This window comes from Lutjanus erythropterus, chromosome 13, assembly GCF_056507025.1.
Source record: "Lutjanus erythropterus isolate fLutEry1 chromosome 13, fLutEry1.hap2, whole genome shotgun sequence".
In the NCBI taxonomy this organism is placed as follows: Eukaryota; Metazoa; Chordata; class Actinopteri; order Lutjaniformes; family Lutjanidae; genus Lutjanus; species Lutjanus erythropterus.
This window is the reverse complement of record NC_139329.1, coordinates 12,481,094-12,502,748: the sequence shown is the minus strand read 5'-3', so window position 1 is coordinate 12,502,748 and position 21,655 is coordinate 12,481,094. Positions and strand designations below refer to the sequence as shown.

Genomic DNA, 21,655 nt, shown 5'->3' with positions numbered 1-21,655 from the left:
ACGCATACAAATCTCGCGGGAGTTTACAAATACACGGTTCCCTTCTAGACACGAAGGCAGAGTTGAGACGCAAGAACGACGTCAGTGACGGTAGCAGCAGAAGCAGGCCGTCAGATTGAGAGACAACGATGGGGAAGAAAAGTCGCCTCATCGGAGGAGCGGTCGGTCGAAGAACAATTTTACAGCTTTCACCTCCCGGGCTCCGCGCTGGGAATGCCGGAGATAGGGAAGAGGCACCCTCAGGATCTGATGGTACTTTTAAAGCTGTTACCTGTGGCTTGTTAGCTACAGGCTAGCTGAATGCTAAATACTCGAGGTGTGAAGAATGGGCCCGTCTGGTAAAACAAAATCGATTCTCTTAACGAAATTTAGCTGCATAATTATTTTAGATAACATTTGATGAAAATGTACCCCATCACAAAAACGACCTCAAATAAATGAGAGCCGTGTCTCGTGAAACGACAGCAGTGTTTTTCATTTAACAGATCGACCAGAAGCTAACTGTTAGCACGCTAAGCTAGCTGTTAGCAGGCTAGCAGTTCTTGTGAACCTGCCAAAATACGCTTATGACAGAGACTTAGCCATTGAGCTCAAAAATCGTAACATTTGTCCTGTTTCATCAAGTTAAGAGCGTGAGGACGGCGCTTATGTGAGCGAATAGCTTTAGCTTCTAAATGTTTGCTATTGTTTGTGAGTGCTTGTGGCTAACACTAACGCAACAGCTAGCTTACTGTAGCAACTGTTAACGTTAAAGCTCGTTTGTTAACCACTTGGCTCGCATTCTTGCAGATGAACAGGAGGCCGATGGTCACAGATTTGTGAGAGACACACGCACAAACATGAAAGCTCCAGCAGTAAAGGCCACAGGTAAATAACTGTGTGTTTGGAAGTTTTTTGTATTTTCCGACCATGGGAAACAATAAAGGATTGCCACTGGATTGATCGAGGTTGTGTTTTTCACTTTTGTAGAGGGGTTGTCCTTGCTTGGAGCCTACGAGGATAGTGATGAGGAGGAAGCTGGAGAGACTCTGCGTCCAGCTGCAAATTCTCAACACAACCAGTCTGCTGACATCGATAGTACACTGGCCAATTTCATGGCTGTGAGTATAATTTGTTGTATATCTTAATCCTTTGTTTTGGCCATTGATTTTAAAACCATTGTTCAGTGGTGTCCTGTAGTGTGTATGCTTTCAAGATAAGTAAGTTGATTATACTATTGAGGCTATAGGCTGTGTATTTACGCATGGTTCACAACACCTGATGCAATGTGTCTAATTCTCAGGACTGACAGAATGTTTTGATCAAAAACATACATTTCTGCTGTCATTTATACCACCACAGGAAATTGATGCAATCACCACGCAGCCATCTTCAGATGATGCAGCATCTCATTCTTCAGTCCCAACTGCTGCCCCTCCCAGACCTCAGGTTAATACTCAGCAACCAGCTGCCGGTGCTGAACAGAATCAACAAAGCACAGAGTTTGAGTACAATACTCAGTACTCACTAGCAGGAGGTAACTGCCTGTTCTGTATGTAATATCAAGTGTGTATGATGACTGACTGACTATAGAGACTTCAACTTTCAACTTTATTTGTCCCCAAAGGGCACTTGGGGGGGGGGGGGGCTGAACGTTATTGGCTTGGGAGAATAAGGAGTGGCAGGTTGATATTACAATCCAAATACACATTTAACTATACAGTTCAACAACCATGGTAATAAGAAAAATAACCTATCAGACAATACATGAAATAACCAAGATCAGTACAATCAGCTGAACAGCCAACACATCAAAACCCAAAACCACCATCATCCTCAACAGACAGACTAACAGACTAACAATAAACCAATAACAATAGAAATTGTGTGTAATATATCACCTAAAATATACAATCATTTGTTTTGAAGCATCTCATTTGTGGTCTTTTTTGCAGTGGGTGTAGAGATGGGTGATTGGCAGGAGGTATGGGATGAGAATTCTGGCTGCTACTACTACTGGAACACTCTGACCAACGAGGTGTCCTGGGAGCTGCCACACTACCTAGCTGATCAGGTGCAAAGTTTGGGGCAGTATACTAACAGGTAAGAGGAACTGACAAAATTGAATCACTTTGTGAGTAGCGCATCTTTATCTTTTAACTTTTGCTTGTTTTGGCTCCAGTACAGAAATTCAGCTTTCTATGATGTGTTTTTCTTTTTAGCTCTAGCATCAATGGAAACGGCACAGCGCACGCCAGTTACCCCACTGAGGAAAACGCTGCATCTGCTGCAGCACTGACAACAGTTAAAGAGACCAAACCGAAGGCAAGTTTGATTTAAAACCAGCTTGTGTGAATCAACTCAATTCTGTGGATTCATATTCTGTTTTAATATATCATCCTCATGTTGTGTCTAAAAGGATGTCATTGAGAGCGTCGTAGGCCTCACCAGCGAAGAGGAGGAGCGCCGCGGGGTGGCTGCCTCTCTGCTTGGTCCTCTGATCCCCTCTGAAGTGAAAGAAGCAGAAGAAAAATGGAGAAAAAGACTGCTTAAAGGTTTAGATGAGCCTGAGAACAGTTTGGATTCAGATGGAGAAGGTGCTCGCCCTGCAGGATCCCCTTCCACTCTTCTGCAGGACCCTGATTCGGCCCCCAATACCCAGAAAGATCTTTGCACCAAGAAACAGTCGCGAGACAACTCTGATGCTGAAGAGGAGACAGAGGAGGACACAATGGAGCTGGAACTGGCTCTGGAAAGGAAAAAGGTATTTTTTTCAGTGTGCAACTTTTATTACTGTCAGGAATTACCTTGAAGCTGTTTTTAGTGTACAGCAGTGCTATTTGACAATATTATTGTTAGTGTGACTAACTCCAACCTGTTGTTTGATTCTTAGGCTGAGCTACGGGCACTGGAGGAGGGTGATGGGAGTGCAGGGGGATCCAGTCCTTGCTCTGAGACGAGCCAAGAAACCTCTGGTTCTCGTGGGCTTCTGCTGAAGAAAAACCGGTGGAAGACTGTCTTCCCCTGTGCTCCCAGCCCCGACTCTAACAGCAGAGGCTCAGAACTGCAGGACAACACAGAGACAGGTGAGTGCAAGTAATCACATGCTCTACTGGAGGGGTGCTTGCATGGCAGGAGTAGTTGAAAACAGATTAAAAATCCCAATTTGTTTAATGATCTTAGTCAGAAATCCCTTCATACATAAATTGCTCTCTTGTGTCTCTCAGCACCTTCTAAAGTCCTAGAGAGTGTTGCAGAAGGAGAGGACAAGGAAACGGATAGTTCTGAGGACAAAACCGTTTCAAAACCTTCAGTTAAAGAAGAGGTGGAAACGCCTGAGCTTAAAGTGGAAACGCCTGAACTCAAGGTAACACTGGTTTTACTTTGACTAATCATAATAATTTTAGCCATCTTTTGTTGATGATGTTATTGATGATAAAAACATACAGTTTCAGATTGGACAACTAGCAAACACGTTAACCAACAAGATGGAGTTCCTGGGGATAAACAAAAAGGCGATCTCAAACTTTCAGTTGCTTCTGCTACAAACTGAGGTGAGAGAACAATGCACCGAAGCAATATTAACCTAGCTTCAAGATGTAGCTGTATCCCAGTAGGACTTGTAAAATATTTAACACTTAATTTTGTTTCATATCATTTTGCACACAGCCATGTGGTAGTACTTAATAATTAAAATTCTCATAATCATCCATCACAAGGTGCCATTCTGGAAACTGACTGTAATTAGTCTTCCATGTTACTCATTGGTCTTGTGGCTCTTCTGTCTTTGCTATCTGTGTCTTTGCCTCTGCTTTCTGGGCTTTTATCTCACTCTTGGCTCATTTCTCTTTTGTCCTTTTCTCCTCGCCAGACTCGGATTGCTGACTGGAGGGAGGGTGCTCTGAACGGGGTCTATCTTCGCCGCAGGCTGCAGGAAGCCGCCGAACACATAAAATATTACGAACTTAACGCCACCCCTAAAGGCTGGTCCTGCCACTGGGACAGGTACGCGCTCCTTACTTTCACATCTCTAAACTCCCTCGTCCCCAAAAATATTACCGTGTGACTACAGCCCCCTCAGTGCCGAGGTTGCAGACTTTGTAACATGACTTGGGGAGAAGCTTAACCAGTCCGAGAGGATCAAAATACTTACAGAAACAGACTCTTCAGGTTTCTGTGATGCAATCCTGGCACTCTGCCTTGCACGTACTGGTAAGGGAGCATCCACTCTGGGCCAGCCTGCTTCCTGTTAAATATACCTGCCACAGAGAGGACTCCCTGTCCCTGTAACACAGACTCTTAAGCCCTCTGTTATCAGGGCATTTGTAGACTGATTATGGGCCCAGTCAGTGGAAAAATTGGGAGGGGGGTGTATGGTAGAAAGGTTGGTTGCGTGGGAGAGCTTTGCACTTTACAGGACTACAACCCCCAGAATGCAATGCAGACAGAGTGATGCCCTGGAAGCGACGAGTGTCACGCATCAATTAAAAGGTGAAGATGGAGCAATGACGGGAACCCAGCAGGTCAGACCTACTCTATTTCATATGCCTTCCTGTTTTTTATTTTCTTCTTTCTGATGTAAAATGAATTGACTGTGTGCTTGATATTTTCTGGCCTGTGGTTGTTGATTATGACAATGATGATAATGATGCTTCCTCCCTGGCGTCTTCCTGTGTCTGGGAGGGAATGGTTGTCTAAAACGGAACAAATATGACAACCATGGTGTGAGCTGCTGAATGCTACTTTCAGGACCTAGAGATCATTTGTTTTGCTTTCTTTGTTTTTGAGAGCAAGGTGGGTTCCACATCCATAACCACATTCTAATTGGGCCCTTCTTTTGGACGGCTAAAGCCGCTGTCCATACCAACACTCCTTGCCCCCTACTGTGGCCATTATGTCCACTCCCTTGCCCCACTGTCCCAGGGTATCATGCCACTCAGCCAGTTGCCAGGCCGGCCGTTGAGACTCTTGCCTTCTATCTCTGTTGTCCCACTTTTTAGAGAGTACAGGCGGTACTTCTATGTGAACGACCGGACCAGTGCCTCCCAGTGGGATTTCCCAACAGAGGAGGACAAAGGCGAGGACCTGAAGGGCAACCAAGGTACACAGTCACAGACGTCCAGCCAAGGGGATACCAAAACGATATCTGCGTCTGCTGGTGGGATCACAGGTCAGTCTACTGTTACTATTGCTGCTCTTTAGACCAGGATGTGAAGTGTGTTGTTTCATGACTTAAAAAAGTGTATGAGTGTTCTTGTATGTGTTTTACTGAACACATGCATGGATAATGCTCAGTAAATATTGCTTTGCTGCAAAGAGTTTATTGGGATTATTTGAATAGGGGTTGTAGGAGGTACTTATTAATGATTAGTTTATCACCTACAGTAGAGGCCGGTCGGCTTGGCTTCAGTTTGGAGATGCCAAAAGCGACACCAGCACAGCGGCTAAGCAATGAACGTGTGTGGATGGGGTCAAGAACAAAAAGAATTTTAGCCACTTAAAAAAAAATAGTATACACTTAAGCTGATATTGATATTTTAGGTGGACCAATTTGTAATATTTTCACTGCTATACTTTGCTGTCAGACAACCTTTTATAATGCGTAACCAAATATCGCTCTCTTTAAACCAACCAAACTCCATAGGCAAAATCAGTAAAGTGCTGGGAGTCGCTGTTGTATTGCTGTCATTATGTGTTAGTTTGTGTTATTGTGTCCCTTCTGTGAATCGGAACTAACCTTTTAAAATGCAGAAGTCGCACAGTAACACAAATTAAACTATTAGCAATATTTACCTTATACAACCCCAAATTAAGTAATCGAAATTATCCATTTAAATGCATACTGTGTGACAAAATGCTATCCTCACTTAATACCCTGTGTTATAAACTTGTTTGTTTCAAACAGGATCTTCTACTTTCCCCTGTGTTGCCCCACCAGCACCTCCTCAGCCCAGTGCACCATCCTTCTGGTCCCCATCACAACCTCCTCTTCCTGATAGCCCACCTCCTCCACCTTCCAACTACCCTCCGCCTCCACCTTTACCCCCAGGCTCACCACCTCCGCCTCCTCCCCCTCCTGACAGCGATGGAGAGATCATGGAGGTGGAGATGGAGATGGATGATGATAATGACGGGGAGCCTCCAGCCCCTGGAACAGAGGAAGACCGCAGTGGTAGGCCTCCTTTACCTCCAGGCACTGCCAGCATGAAGGTATGGGAATAATCAAATTTTGTCTTTAATTAGAGTATGTCTGTTTTTGATGTACCTGATAATTCAGAATATATTCAGCAGCCACTAACTTTTACTATATTTCTTGTCACGCACACAGATTGTGGAGTCGTCGGGCCCCTTGGGAAAGGGTCAGAAACGTAAAGCTGGTCAGGTGAATAAAACCATTACTATTGGCAGCAGTCCCATTCTCTACACCCAGCCTGCTGCCACTGCAGGTAAAGCTATAACTCTCTTCAACGTCATCAGTTACAGTATATATTTATCGTACTGACAACAAAAATGGCTGATTATACAAACAGCATAATTACACATCCTCTAAAACTAGAGCCCAGTCGTCCTATACTAAGCACTTAACCCTTACATTGCAGGAAGGTGCAGGTGCATCCAGTCATAAAAACAAGACTAGACAGAACTTTTTAGAAGTATGTTTATGCTGAGTGAAGGCACACCAGTGTAACACCTGTTTATCATCATTAAAATGACAAGTTCAACAGTAACATTTATTGTTGACCGTAAAATATCCTGCCTCCATTACATATCTTTGTCACAGGTGTTAACCACATTTGAGAGATGAAAAAGCTTTCAAAAATGTGTGTATGTATATATTCTGTATAAAGAATATCTGCTGATATATCAATATTCCTCCCTCCCTAACATTGTTATTTGCTACAGCCTCAAAAATCCAATAATAGTCTGACCCTAATTTTAAGCACTGAAGCATTGAATGGTTTACCCAATAAAGGTTTCTCTTTGTCTGCAGCTCCTCTAATGGCAGCAACTGCCTACTGGGGTGTGCCGGCTGTCGCTGCCCCTCTCGTCCCTTGTGAACCTCCTCCCCCACCTGTCCCAGCCCTACCTCCTCAGCCACCACTGCCACCATCCCAGCCGCCCTATGAACCCCCTGGAGCCAAGGCTCCGCCCACAGAGAAGACCAAAAAAGTGAAAAAGGATAAGGTTAGTACAAATTAACATTTTACACGAAGTGTCAAAGCGGGGGCAGTAGATAAATTACAAAAAAAATCTACATAGTCAAGCCAATCCAATGCTTAAATATAACATAAAAAAGAAGCTGCAGTGTAATTTTGTGTTGCTGTGTCTCTGTAGTCAAAGAAAAGTAAGATCAAAATGCCTTCACTGGTGAAGAAGTGGCAGAGCATCCAGAAGGAGTTGGACGAGGAAGAGAAGAGCAGCTCCAGTGACGAGGACAGAGATCAGCTGAACAAGAAGAGTATCGAGGAGTGGAAGCAACAGCAGTTAATGACGTATGTTTGAATTGAATGATATAAGGATATAACTGCACTTTTCCATCAATTTCTCTGTTTCTTGTGGTCTTTTTACATATTGTAAACCATTCATGAACTGTTTCTTAATTCTACAGAGGAAAAGCTTCAAAGAATGCCAACTTTGAGGCACTTCCTGAAGACTGGCGGGAGCGACTGAAGAAACGGAAGCTCACGAATACCACGTAACATCGAGCCTGTGTCTAAGTTTTGTTGTTTGTTTTTTTTAATCCACTCCAACCATTACCATAAAGTCATCTTTCCCCAGCTTAAGTTTTGTTTAACAATCTATGGACTCTTTACCAGTTCCTTGTTCTTGATGGAGACATTTAGAGGCCCTTACATGGCAGGCCATTCACCAGAGGGGTTTGAATGTCTTTTTTCTTGTTTTTGTAGCCACTATTGTAAATGTGCCAAATGTCTTGAGTTCATCAGAAATACTTGACCACCATTTTGTATAGACCCCACTTAGATGACCACCACAATTTGTTTGGAGGGATTGTCTATTTTATTGAGCATTTTTACAACTGTGTACATAAAATGTATGTTTTTGGAAGGGGCGGGAACGTCACTGAACCTGTACATTTTGTAAAAAGTTATTAAACTGTTTTTCCAAAGCCATTTCTTTATTTGTTTTGTTTTTATATGCTCTGTTTTTATCATGCATTAAAACAAATGTTTTTGATAGATAACTCTTGTTTTTTCCGTTTTTTTTTTGTTTTTTTTTTGAGATAAGACTAGCTTGGTTTCAATAATTCTAATGTAATGTAATTTTCAAGCAATAACATAAATAGACACACCTCGTATTGGGCATGACCCGCCCTACTTTGCCTATGATTGGCTTACCATGACGTTCTTGCCCGAACCCTAACCAACCATACCAACGAAAGCAATGACTACTAGCCAATCGGAATCAGAGTAGGGCGGGACATAACCGCCTTTGGACGGCATCTCCATGGCAACCACAGTGTTGTCGCCATCGGCTGTGTGGCAGCATCGCGTATGTTGTGAGAGTTTTCGACTCGTAGTAGACGCAAAGATTACTTGTTGCTTTTAATGATTAAAAATAGTTTTTATGTCAAGTATTGTAATTAAAATATAAGCGGGGTAAGTTGCTGTCAGACATTGATAAATATTGTTAAAACAATGTACGAGATCAGACAGTATACTGTACAACAGAAGGAAGACTTTTCAGTGGCATTTTCCTTTTAGCATAAAGACAGCTGAAAATGCCTGTGAGAGACTCCACCCTCAGCACTGCACATGTAAGTTTGGTCAAAGATTACTTTTTTGTCTTCTGTAATTTCACTCCACAGCAACAATACAGTGATTTTTTTTTTAAAATCAAGATAGAGCTGGGCAATATGGACAAAATCATTCAGACTTTTGATCAGTAATCATCAGTAATGTGGCCATAAAAAAGTGGGTAAAGGCAAATTATAGAATAGCTAGAGCTAGAGCAGTCTGGCAAGTTCACATCACCAGGAAAAGACTACAATTATGCCATTTCACAGTATAACAATATCCAAAACCAAAGACGATACCTAGTCTCTTATCACAATATCAATATAATATCAATATATAACCCAGCCCTATCTCAAGGTATCAGAAATGTGTTAAAAAGATAAAGTAAGGCTGCAACTAACAATCTGTCAATCTGTCATTATTAATAGTTGTTAAATATCTAAATAAATCTAAACATTCATAGAGGAGTAAAGAAACCAGAAAAAAATAGATTTAAGAAGCTGCAATCAGAGAATATAGACTTTTTTTCTTGCTCAAACTGATTAATTGATTATCAAAATGGTAATTCATTTCATAATTGATTATAATCAATTTACCACTGTAGCTCTAGGATAAAGGGATCATCAGCTTTAAAAAGATATTAGTCCAAAGAATGTTTGTTTGATCGTTAGTTAGTGGTATGCCACTTGTGGTCAATGATGAAAATAATCATTAGCTTCAGCCCTAATATTGATGGAATAATGATAACTTATATTTTTCCATTCAGACAGATAAAATGGTCTCTGCTCTCAGGAACTGGAGGAAAACCCACATCTTGGACAAATCAGACAGAAATGAGTCCAACACGGAGATAGACGAGGAGGAATTGACAAGGAGGAGGCTGTGTAAGCTGTTCTTACATAGGCTGCTTTTGTATAAGATATGCATTTGTACCATATCTGGGAATCCTACTGTTGACTGTCGTGTACAGCTGAGTTTTCCTGTTGGGACAGAGACTTGTGTATATGGCATCTCTTTCCCCCAATACTGGATCATTATATATTGAACAAAAGCTCTTTTGTGACTGAGATAATTAAAACAATCAGGTGCAACATAATCCCTTTTTAATGGACAAGCTTGTTTGGTCTAGGTAAGGTAAAGGGGTAGACTTGATAAAAAATGTATATCATTACTGCACCACTGGAAGAACAGGAGCTTGACAGATCAGTTACTGAAGGTGTGATTTATGTCTCCACTCAGTGTCTGAAAACTTAAATCAGACTCTGCGGACCAGGCAGCTGCTAATAGACTTCGACGCTGGTCGACCTGTTTTGAGGCTAAGGGAACCGCCGGACCTGGTTACAATCCCATCGATCCCCCGCCCCCTGTGGCCCATAGAGTGTGAGGTCATCAGTGATATTATCCATCACATAGGTAATTCAAAATTTTATTTAAAGCAATATGTCACTGGGTATGTTTCTGTTATGCACAAAAGCTTGTAAATGGAAGTGATCAACAGTAAGAAATGAGTCAAATTTAGCTATTCCTGGCAAACAATTTCCTATATTTTTATTTTTTTATTCCAAAACTGTTAAGCTATTATCAGATTTCCAGTTCTTAATAATGAAAATTTATTATCAAATTTTGAAGTTTAACAAGTAAACATGAACAACAACAAGAGCAAAATAAAGGAAGAAAAGAAAAGGGGGAGACATGAAAGACAGGCTGAATACTGAACACACTCATGTTAATTAAATACATACGTGAAGTATGTATTTAATTATATACATTTATCTATACATTTACCCATATATATATATTCACACTAATACACAAGTCTTAAAGTTACTACAAGGAGTTTTTTAACTGGTAGTGAAACCGTCTCAATTTAATCCTGATGCCTCCATATGACGTACATTAGCAAATTAAAGCATCCATGAGAAGATCAACTATTTCTGTGTAGCAGTCCTTAATGTCTGCCACCGGGTCGGATTCTCCTTGACATCAGATAAAATGAGCCTGTGTTTACATTTTCTCAGGCAAAGTTACAGTGAGTAGTATGTAGTATGTATGCCAGTTAAAAAGAAATAGGAGGAGATTTTTATTTGGATAAATCAATAAAAAAAATTAAAGTCCCTTGTAGTAGCTTTAAATATGGAGTGAAGAGAGAAAGAATACTGTTTAAAACTTGCGATATTCTTTTGTTGTTAATTTTAACATGTAATGACACAAAGTTTGTGTGTTGTAGAGTGGGATCCACCAGAGCCGGAGTCTTTCTACCAGCCCACAGGACATGAAAGGACACCCATGCCTGCTGGAGAAGAGAGGGGGAAAGTGGTGTACTGCATTGACCATGGTACTTTCTGACATCAAAGGCATTTTGCAAAGGCGGTTTTTGTTATATGGCATGGTTATACATTACATTATTTAATATGTAAAACCTGATTATTTTATAGGATTGCTTTATTTACAACAGAGTTGTCTTTTGTCACCCCTGAAAACAACATTCAAATTATATACAATAGATTGGCTGTGCCTTTACACATTTAGCTTTTGATATTCCTGTTTCTTTCTGTTGTTCTTACTCTTTGAAGCCACTGAGCGTCCCTATTTCACCTGCTCTCATGTCGGAGGAAGCAGGGAGCCCATTAAGAGTGCCACTTATGATATCAATCAGACAGACTTCACTCTTAAGTTTGAGTCACGCTTTGAGAGTGGGAACCTCCAGAAGGCTGTTCAAGTGTGAGTATTAGCTATTTTTCTCTTGTTTTAGCTTTTCAACCATTATATTTTCATCCCTGTTCGTTTTTCCTGTGGCTCGAGGTTAAGTTGCTCTCTCTGTGTGTCTGCTGGTCAGGGGCATCTATGAGTATGAGCTCACCCTGCGCACAGACTTGTACACCAAAAAGTATACGCAGTGGTTTTACTTCAGGGTCAGAAACATGAAGGCTGGAGTGACCTACCGCTTCACTATTATCAACTTGATGAAGAGCGGCTGCCTGTATTCTCATGGCATGAGACCACTGCTCTACTCTGAGAAGGCTGCCAGAGAGAAAGGTGTTGGATGGCAACGCACTGGCTCCAACATCAAATACTACCGCAACTGCAGTCAGGTAGGTGAACTTTAGTGGGAAAACAGCTGTCATTTTCAGTTTGTTCATCAGAGAGAATATTTAATCATCATTATGTCATCAAAAAGTTGTGTTTTCACTGCATGGTGGTCTACAAAGTGAGTCCTGGCCATGAGCAGGGGAACAAAGGGGAAGAACCCACACTAGTAATAAAAATATGTTGCTATCCAAAAAGTCCCTGAATTGAAATAATAATAATAAAAAAAAATGTGTTATGCTTTTGGCCACAGTGAAGTTTTGTAAATGTACAGATGAAGAGAAGAAGACTTAAACTGGAAGGGAGGAACAGCAAAGGAGCAAAGGCAGGTATTGCTGCCCCTGCATCATTAAAAAAAAAAAAAAAAGGAATAGAAATGGAATAAAATTTTACTTTGGCAGCCACTTTCCATCCAGACATTCACAAATGCAGTGAAAACACAACTTTCTGATAAGACATAAAGATGATTCAATGTTCTGTGGATTACCAAAAACAAGTTTAAAATTTCAGCCAACTCAGTTTCATTCTATACTCACACAAACTGAGAAAGACAGCTGCTGGAAAACTGTCATGGACTGAAATAAATCAAAAACTTTCTGTGTGCTCTGGAAGATTGTTGGCAGCAAAATTAAGTGAAAGATCTGCATGAAGTAAATTAAAGGTGCTGTATGTGACATTTATTTCCTCACAATAGACCAGCATATCAGACATAAACAGATTCACCCTTTGTTTACTCAATAAAGTTGGGGGGGGGGAGTGTCATCTGAACACACACTACTCGCAAAACTCATATTAAACTATCAAACTAGACATTGCTGGTTAAATATGGATCAAGATTATGTTACTTTGTTGTCTATTTCTCACCTAAAATGTTATCAGAAACATGTCGTTGTGTAGTCTATAGCTGTAATACAATAAATACTCAGATCAAACCGTCAACCAAGGCAATGGTTGGAAAATTCTGTTACTGCTCGCCTGTTTCTGACCTAAAATGTTTTGAGAAACATAGTTTGGTGTAGTGTTTAGCTGTATTATGGGAAAGTTACTCTCCAGGCCACCATGTTCAGAACAGACCATGTAGCCAGAATTACAAAACACAGCAGAACGTCATGACTGTACAAAACTAAAATTATGATTGTAGCAGCAGGATCTCTCTAAATAACCTTTATGTCTCTATTTAGAACACAAAGGACAACAATGGCGATACAATCGCCCTGTACTCACTCACCTGGACGCTCCAGTTCCCTCATGACTCAGACACCTGCTACCTGGCCCACTGCTACCCCTACACCTATTCACACCTGCAGCGCTACCTCAAACGCATTTCCTCTGACCCAGTAATTAAGTCATACTGTGCACTGCGAGTGCTGTGCCACAGCCTGGCTGGGAATGCCGTGTATGTGTTGACAATAACGTCCCGGAGCGGCGACAGGGTGAACAGCAGGATTAAGAAAGTTGTGGTGGTGACAGCCAGAGTGCACCCCGGAGAGACCAACGCGTCCTGGATGATGGAGGGACTCCTAGACTTCCTGCTCGGGGACTCAGAGGATGCTCAGCTACTTAGGGACACTTTTATTTTTAAGGTGAGGGACCTCAAGCTCAGCTTACTGTCACGATAATTTCTTCAACATGTTCCAATTTGTTATATGTCTGCATAGTAATTTAGAAAGTAGGTTGTGTTGCAGTTTATGTTGTAATGCTGCATGCTGCCATCAAACAGCTGTATTTGTGGTGTTGCAGGTAGTGCCAATGCTGAATCCGGATGGTGTGGTAGTGGGAAATTACCGCTGCTCTCTGGCAGGCAGGGACCTCAACAGAAATTACAAAACATTGCTCAGGGATTGCTTTCCCACTGTGTGGCACACCCGAAAGATGGTGGAAAGGTAAAACAGGATACATGCATGAACAAACACATTAAGACCCACATTGCATACTGTACTTTTTGCAGTTCAGTGGAAATTCAGCAATTTGTGTTTGTGTTAACAATTTGTGGGTTTAGACTAGGACTACAGTCTATGACAGTTTTGAACCTGTGAGAACAAAATGAAAAAACAACACACAAAATTAACTCTCACTCCACGCCCTCTTACAGTGAACACAGATTGCCATATCCACTTTTATTGATTAGTATTTAGCTTCAACTTTTAATTATTGTAATAACTGTAATAAGTAATAATAACTTGATTACCACACTTGTAAAACCCACAATAAATATGTCCAGCATCTCTCGTCTCCCAGACTCAGGTACAGCAGCAACATGGGTTTGCTCTTAGGAGAGACTAAGAGTAAAAGAGAAATGGTTTATTGGCACGTGCATGAGATATGAAACATGAACAGTCTTTGGCGGTTAGACCCCATTGAGGTGAAACAATATGTATATATATATAAATGGGGGTGATGAAGCTGTAGTGAAGAGAACCCCTCGGGGTCTAGACACTGGTGGTGGTAATGAACTTACGCTGAGCTTCATTTATGCAGTAAGATGACATGCAGTTCTCTGTCCAGTGCTGTGGTTTTGATTGAAGTGGGATGTGGAGGAACAGTGATGCTACATGTTACCTGCTCTCCCAGTGACATGACGTCACTGTGGGTCGGGACACTCATGCCTCTGTCCGCTGCTGTGTGACATATTTTGCATAAATGATTTGCAGCAGTGTTCCTCATCTTTCTTATAAAATCCAAACTTATTCCACATTTGGTGGTGTGATGTGGTGTGGTGTGGTCAGTTCTGTCACTGTCTGTTTTGAGGAAATGAAGAGGAGGAAAAAAACATATCAGACACAATTTATTACTTCTTGCAGAGAATTTTATATTGTTTAAATACTGATAATTGTGATAATTTGGTCAATATAATAGTGATATTGATATTTTTATACAATTTCATCTTTAGTTGTCAGTAGAAATGGAAAGAAAAGATGAGGCAACAAATGTCTCTGGCTGCTGATCAAACCTGAGTCTTTGAAGATGCATACAAACTTCCGTTGATGGTAATTTTAACTTGTTCCACTGAATTGTGTCTTGAAAAACTGCACTTTCAAAATAGCTTCTCAATCATGGCTCATAATATATTTGCATACATACACACACACACACACACACACACACACACACACACACACACACACACACACACACACACACACATATATATATATATATGACTATTTCACTTTTTTCTATTTGGAATGGGAACAAAACCCCTAAAACAAAATTCTCTGGTTCTGCTGTGCTATAATTTCTCCAGGCTGGTGGCTGAGAGGGACGTAGTTCTTTACTGTGACTTTCATGGCCACAACCGTAAAAACAATATCTTTATGTATGGCTGTAACAACCGCAGTGATGCTTCACCGAATCTTCAGGAGAGAGTCTTTCCACTAATGATGAGCAAGAATGCCAGTGATAAGGTAAAAAGCAACATAGGATTCTCAACATTATTCCTTACGTGTTAAAAGTAGAGTTAAAAGTTCTACTTTTGTTATTATTTGGCTCTTTATGGTCTTTTTAATTAGCTTAAAGCCCCTTAGTGTACTGGACAACAAGTGTATTTAACAGACACTATTCTTTGCAACATAGAGAACACTTAATGTTCAATACATTTCAGCGGCATGGTATATCTATTGATATTCACTTGAGTATAGTTAATATTTTAACTACAGCACCTACACCGTTCTCTTCCTTAGTTCTCCTTCAAGAGTTGTAAGTTCCGTGTGCAGAAGAGCAAAGAGGGAACGGGACGAATTGCCATGTGGAGACTCGGCGTCAAAAACAGCTACACTATGGAGGCCACCTTCGGAGGCTCCACTCTGGGTGAGTGTTTGACATGTGTGTTTGCGAGTGTATGCTTGTACTGTATGCATGCCGATTGGAACAACCTGCCCAGTTCATTTAGATTTATTACCACCTTCCATTTCTTCAAGGCATCTCTTTTTACTCATCTTGCTTCTAATTATACTTTCTATGAGTATATGTATATTTTCTCTGTGCATTTTGACATATTTAGGGGAATACTTTGGTGTGGGAGTTGGTGGGCTTGAGAGAGCTTATGTCTGTGTATGCATGAGTGTATCTGTGCTGATTTTGCTTTCTTGTTTATTCATGTTGTCTAATAAAGTTTGATGTGTCATCTGTGAGGATCTATCTTCTATCTGAATATTAGGTGACAGGAGAGGAACACATTTTACTACTCAAGACCTCAAGTCCCTTGGCTTCTACTTTTGTGACACCCTGCTGGACTACTGTGACCCTGATCCAACAAAGGTGAGAGAAGAAGCAGCATCTCTTTCTACAATTTATATCAAAAAGTACCTGGAGCTGTGTTTTAAAGCTTGAATTCTGTAACTTTGGTATTTAAATATGAGCATTGTGTGAATGTGTGCAGAATTCAAACGACACACTGTCTTTTGGTGGAGTCCTATTGTTCGTTGTGCACTGCTACTAAAACATAAGCATGGCAGTGCAGGCAATATCAGTATGTATCTCTCCTGGATGTCTTCTGCGCTTTTTATTTCAGACCACATACTGTCTAACAGAGCTGAGAGCGCTGTTGAGAAAGCAAGTCAGAGAGAGGCTCGGAAAAGATTTGGGCACGGATTGTAACATCTCTGTGTCTAACCTGGAGACCAGGTGATATAATATTTTATCATTTAGGGCTGCTTATTGTCATTAGTGATTCAACTGCAAATCGTGTTAGCAATTATTCCATTAATCGCATACTCTACAAAATATCACAATATTGTGAAAAGCACCAAAGAGGAGTCTTCAAATTGCTTCTTTTATCCAACCAACAGTCCAAGAAACGGGAACCGGGAAATGATTGGCTATCAAAATAGTTGGCAATTTTGTTTTGAGCGATTAATCGACTAATTGTTGCAGCCATGGAGTAGATATAAAATGTGCTGTCATTCAGCTTGGTTATGAATATTTCTTGTTTACACTCACAGCACCAGTGGTTCAGACAGTTCAGATTCTAACGGACTCCCAGTTCATTTACTGAACCAGCCACAAACTGCCCATCCAGAGGTATACTGACATGCATCCACTCAATCACAGAATGGTGTTTTTACATGAGTGCTTTTTTTTCTTTGTGTGGTTAATATCACATCAAATAATCCTACAGCTTCTTTATGAAATCACCTTTGAATTGCGTCTTCTCTTTTACCACATGCTCCGGTTCTCCTCCACAGCAAACTCCGGTAAAGATAAAAAAGAAACGCTTGAAGAGTCATAAAGAGAGGAACAGGCTGCGATCAGAGAGAGTGAAGAATAACACACAGCCAAAGGTCCTGCAAAGCAGCATCAAAAAATATTGTCTTGTCTGCTTAATGTATTACTGACTCCCAACAAGACTGATCAGTGATTGGACTTTACAGGAGTCCAGCCTGCCCAGTGAGGACACAGTTAAAGAGAGCATCCAGGAGAGGCCTGTTGGAAGACACAGGAAAAAATGTCAGGTATGAAGCTGGGATGGTGTAAATACGTTCAGTTAGAATATTTGCTGAGATGTTCCTATATCATTTCTTTCTTTGTGAAGATAAATGGCCTGATAAGAAAAGCTGTGATTCCTCCTCCCACCACTCACCCTGGAGAGGTCAGTCGGGTGACTCTGTATCAGGGCTGCAAGCCCATCAAGGTAAAGATCAGACAGACAGACAGACAGTCAGACAGACAGACAGACATTCATTCTCACTTCACTTCAAGTTTTATCAATCACAGGGGGTCCATGAGGTCTTTTTTGAAATATATTTTTGGGGGCTTTTATGCCTTTAATTTATAGGACAGTTGAAGATGTGACAGGAAAGTGGAAGAGAGACTGGATTGACATGCAGTGGAGGGACATAAAAGCAGGGTTCAAGACCACGGCCGCTGTAGAGGACAGCCTCAGTACATGGGGTCAGCGTGCTACCAATTGACCTAACAGGCCACTTGTCTATGGCGTCTTAAAAGGTCTAAAATACAATAATCTGAATTTTTTTAGGCCTTTAACATGTCTTAAACACAGTTTTGACAGATCTTAAAATTTGATTGGAATATTTAGGTTAATGTTACTTTTACATTTTTCAGTCTCACTCTCACTCTTGATCACGCTGTAACAACTACAAAATGAAACCAGCATGGAACCAATGAAGACAAACTGCAAACTGGGCAGCATGGTCAGAATGTATTGGAACACATCCAGCTACTGTTTTGTAATGTGGTGTGTGGGCTAAAGTGGTGTCTCCTCATCAAAAAATAGCATCTCAAAAACAAATAAGTAAGTGCAAGTTCAGATCTGGCTCTAGAACAGTGCATTTAGTCCTTGGTTGGAAAAAAAAAATTGAAGCCCGGTGCACCTTATGCAACAAAATGCTCAAATTAGAAACTAGACGCATGGGAAGTCAGAAAAACACCAGCAAATACTTGCAGCCACCCAAAATTGTTCTGCATTCACACAAAATAGCTCTTGAAATCACATTTATAATGGTCTTTAAAAGTCTTGAATTTAAGTCGTTAAAACTTGCAGAAACTGAATGAGAATTTGCAAACTGTTTGTGATACTTAAAGTAACATAATAGAATCTATAATTTTGACATGGTTTTGGGATATTTTCTGTGTTTTAGGACGACCCTCTAGAAAACATGAAAGCCACATACCTGCATCGCAGGGCATGTCCGCATCACAGCACACACACAGCTGTGACACCTCACACAGGTAATGTTCATTTTGGAGGCTCAGTCTTTAAAAATTATCGTTATCATTATCATTGTTGTCAGTGTGCAGGCACAATGAAGTTGCAGTTGTGTCATCCTTAAATAATGCTTGCACTCACATGTATTTACATATCTAAGACTCACACATGTTTACAAAGAATAAATAGAAAGGAATGAAAGATTTTAGCGATAGAAGTTGCACAAAGTACAAAAATAAGCAGTATACAGTATAAAAATAGAATTGACAATAAGAAAAACAAAGAAATGCCTTAGCAATTAGAGTCATAGTACAAAAATAAGCAATAGAAAGGTGAAAATACAAAAGTAAGTGATATAATTATGGAAATATCCTCACCACAAGTATTATAGCGTTTATTGGTTCAAGCTCCCACATCAGTTTTCTGTTTCAAAAACTGATTTATTTTGTGTCACAAAACAGCAAAACATATTTTACCCAATTCACGCCGTGATTGGCGTGATATTCAAACGGATTTGATCAATGAAATTATGCTTTTCAATTTGACTTATTTATGTCTATGAATTCTTAAGCACATGTAGGTATAAAAATAACTTTCTAACCCTACTAGACAGCACTCTGAAAAGGCTGTTGTCAGTATTTCATTGTCCAATATATATATAAATAAGTCTCCTGCAGGTAAAGGAGTATTATGAATCACCAATGCATTAGGAAATGTCTTGTGTAACAGTGAACATTCTGCTTGGCTGGATTTCACAGGTGACCCAGGACAGTGGAGATGCTCCTCTCAGATGCTGCACCTGAGTGCTTTCCTCCCTCCTTCTCCAAATTTAATTAGTTTCAACCAACAGCTGCATCACTGCCCCCAACGGTCCTTTGTGTCATATAAAGTCAACAGAGGTTTGTGTTGTGGTTTATGAAACTGAATTCATTGTTTAAATTTTAATGTAATATTTACCTAGATAAAACTGCATACAGTGCACATTTAAACCAGAAGACACCACACAAAGTGAGCCATTGCACTATATTCAAAAACATTGAGAAGTGACATAAAAAAAAAAAAAAAGGCAATCCCTGATTAAAGTGCACTGAGTGAAAATGTTTTGTAATTCGTGATTTTAAGAAAAACAAAATTTTGATGATTTAATTATTATAGAAATGATCATTTTATTCTATAATCCTGATACACTTCAGGTTTCTGTACAATATGAGATACAATGACCGTATCAAAAAAATCCCCTTTTCTACTGAGTATGTTTTCACTCCTACTTGTATTTTAGTGATCCGCTAGGGAACATAACACACACTGTCTATAACAAAGACACAGTAAGGACTTAAACAGTCCTATAAGGAAAAAATATGTAGTTTTACCCTGAAACACCATAAAAATAGAAAGTAACAGAAACCATGCAGAAATAAATGTTTCAGAAACACATTCAAGTTTTTAATATATATTTAAAGGTGTTACATTTATCACATCAATACATTATCAAACTCCCTTTCAATATTTATTTTATTTGGAATTTAATTCATTTTAAAAGTTAAAAGCTCGTCTTGTCTCTGTCTTGCAGGGCTGCCACCCCCCCTCACAGGGCCTCGCAGGTAAACCTCCCAGAGATGTTGAACACTTATCAATAGACAGTAAATAAGTACGTTACAGGTACTTTCAGATTCAGTTATTGTTGTTTTGCAGGTCTCTCCCACCCATGTACATCAAGATGCTTCTAGATACGCTGTCAGATTTTCCCACTGATAAGCTAAACAGCCAGCACAGTTTTCGAGACAGAAACACTTTACGGGTCTCAGAAGGTTACTTTGTGCCTGAGGATTCCTCCACCTTAGACGCACACACAACCAAGACCAAACCACAGACTGTGGAACAGGAAGAAGATTCCTCAGAAGGTTTCATATGCAGACATAGTATACTGATATATACATTTCTTATTTTGAAATTATTTTTGTGGTGATGAAGTTACATTTATTTTTTGGACAAAATAGAAAAAAAAAGTACAATTTCTTCATCTCCATTACTTAACCTCAGCTTCTTCTTTCTTTCCTTATCTTGTCATTTATTCAGCGGGTTTGTCACTGAGATGCGTGCAAGTTGGACAGCAGAACCAGGGAGATCTCACCCCTGACATCGCCCTGAGAGAAACTGAATCACACAGTTTATTTGTGCCTGTGCCAAAGGGCAGAAACCTGCGGGGGAAACGGTAAATTCCCTTTTAATCTTCTTGAACATTCCATCTTTGTTATTTTCTCTTCCTTTGTTCAATGCTCAGGTTGCAATTGCACTTCTGAAATCAGGGCATAAGCACTGACATTTCAGCAATAGTGATAAGACAAACACTTTACCTTGTTTTTATGGTCTTCTGTGCTCTCTATCCATTGACATTTTCTTCAGACTGTGCAAAGACACCTTTGGGGACAAAGGACAAATAGATGTTCTGCCTGCTGTGTCAAAGCCTTCAGGACTCATGAAGACGTCACGTCCACAGAGCGACACCCTCGCTAGGCTTAAGTCAAAGGATATCAAGCACGATCACTCTAGAGGAGAAAGCCAGATTATGCCGGCTCCAGGAGAGACAATGGTCAAAAGATCATCACAGTCTGCTCTACTGTAGAGTACAAGATTATAATCTGGGGATTAAAGATTGATTTTATTTCATCTTTCTCTGACCAGTGATATGAACCTCTTCTAAAGAAAGAAGAGGAACATGATTTTTTCTAGAACTTCAACAACAGATACGCCGGATTAAATGACTTTATATTGCCTCATACACACTGATATTATGACGTGGGTCAAACTTATGTTGTATGGAAACGAAATATGACAAATGACAACATTGATGCCTGATTATACAGTATGTACTCTTTAAATTTTGATAAAATTATTATAAACTCTAAAAAAGTTAATCTTGCATAATGTTTATGATGTTTCTTATCTATTTACCACAGAGTGTTGAAATTAGCAAGATTTACTGATGAGAAATCTTTATGCTTGGGTCTCAGAGTAGACACAGACAGTAGACAGACAATGTCTATGACGTGTTACATCAGCTGCATAATAAAATAATAGTAGGCGGTCCTGGAGATGTGGAGTGTGAATTCTGCACTGCGAGGAAGCTGAAAGCTGTCAATAAAATACAGGCTGAGTGTTACAATTTTTT

General features: G+C 40.2%; 2 protein-coding genes and 1 long non-coding RNA gene across 4 annotated transcripts; all 3 read left to right on the top strand.

The window, feature by feature from the left end:
- The first annotated feature begins 57 nt into the window (after nucleotides 1-57).
- On the top strand, nucleotides 58-8,111 carry fnbp4 (formin binding protein 4). Of its 2 annotated transcripts, none has more exons than XM_084733486.1 (17): nucleotides 58-252; nucleotides 790-867; nucleotides 970-1,100; nucleotides 1,342-1,516; nucleotides 1,935-2,082; nucleotides 2,202-2,304; nucleotides 2,399-2,743; nucleotides 2,873-3,065; nucleotides 3,207-3,346; nucleotides 3,429-3,533; nucleotides 3,851-3,984; nucleotides 4,980-5,149; nucleotides 5,918-6,189; nucleotides 6,308-6,425; nucleotides 6,971-7,164; nucleotides 7,315-7,472; nucleotides 7,589-8,111. In XM_084733486.1, the coding sequence occupies exons 1-17, from the start codon at nucleotides 129-131 to the stop codon at nucleotides 7,677-7,679; spliced, it is 2,679 nt and encodes an 892-aa protein (XP_084589612.1). In that variant the 5' UTR covers nucleotides 58-128; the 3' UTR covers nucleotides 7,680-8,111. The 2 variants fall into 2 exon arrangements, with proteins under 2 accessions (XP_084589612.1, XP_084589611.1); XM_084733485.1 differs by having other exon boundaries at nucleotides 59-252; nucleotides 5,885-6,189.
- A 545-nt stretch (nucleotides 8,112-8,656) lies between these two features.
- Nucleotides 8,657-21,309, top strand: agbl2 (AGBL carboxypeptidase 2). The gene is made up of 22 exons (XM_084734369.1): nucleotides 8,657-8,755; nucleotides 9,502-9,619; nucleotides 9,975-10,148; nucleotides 10,963-11,070; nucleotides 11,309-11,456; nucleotides 11,572-11,827; nucleotides 13,004-13,405; nucleotides 13,563-13,705; nucleotides 15,067-15,226; nucleotides 15,503-15,629; nucleotides 15,979-16,079; nucleotides 16,333-16,445; nucleotides 16,763-16,841; nucleotides 17,006-17,101; nucleotides 17,192-17,272; nucleotides 17,353-17,451; nucleotides 18,419-18,527; nucleotides 19,245-19,385; nucleotides 20,057-20,087; nucleotides 20,179-20,387; nucleotides 20,563-20,698; nucleotides 20,890-21,309. Exons 1-22 carry the CDS (start codon nucleotides 8,720-8,722, stop codon nucleotides 21,107-21,109), a joined length of 3,087 nt encoding a protein of 1,028 aa, XP_084590495.1. The 5' UTR covers nucleotides 8,657-8,719; the 3' UTR covers nucleotides 21,110-21,309.
- Nucleotides 21,310-21,342: 33 nt separating this feature from the next.
- LOC146316251 (uncharacterized) lies at nucleotides 21,343-21,649 on the top strand. The gene is made up of 2 exons (XR_014771763.1): nucleotides 21,343-21,567; nucleotides 21,619-21,649. It is a non-coding gene; the product is annotated as an uncharacterized LOC146316251 (long non-coding RNA).
- The last annotated feature ends 6 nt before the right edge of the window (nucleotides 21,650-21,655 follow it).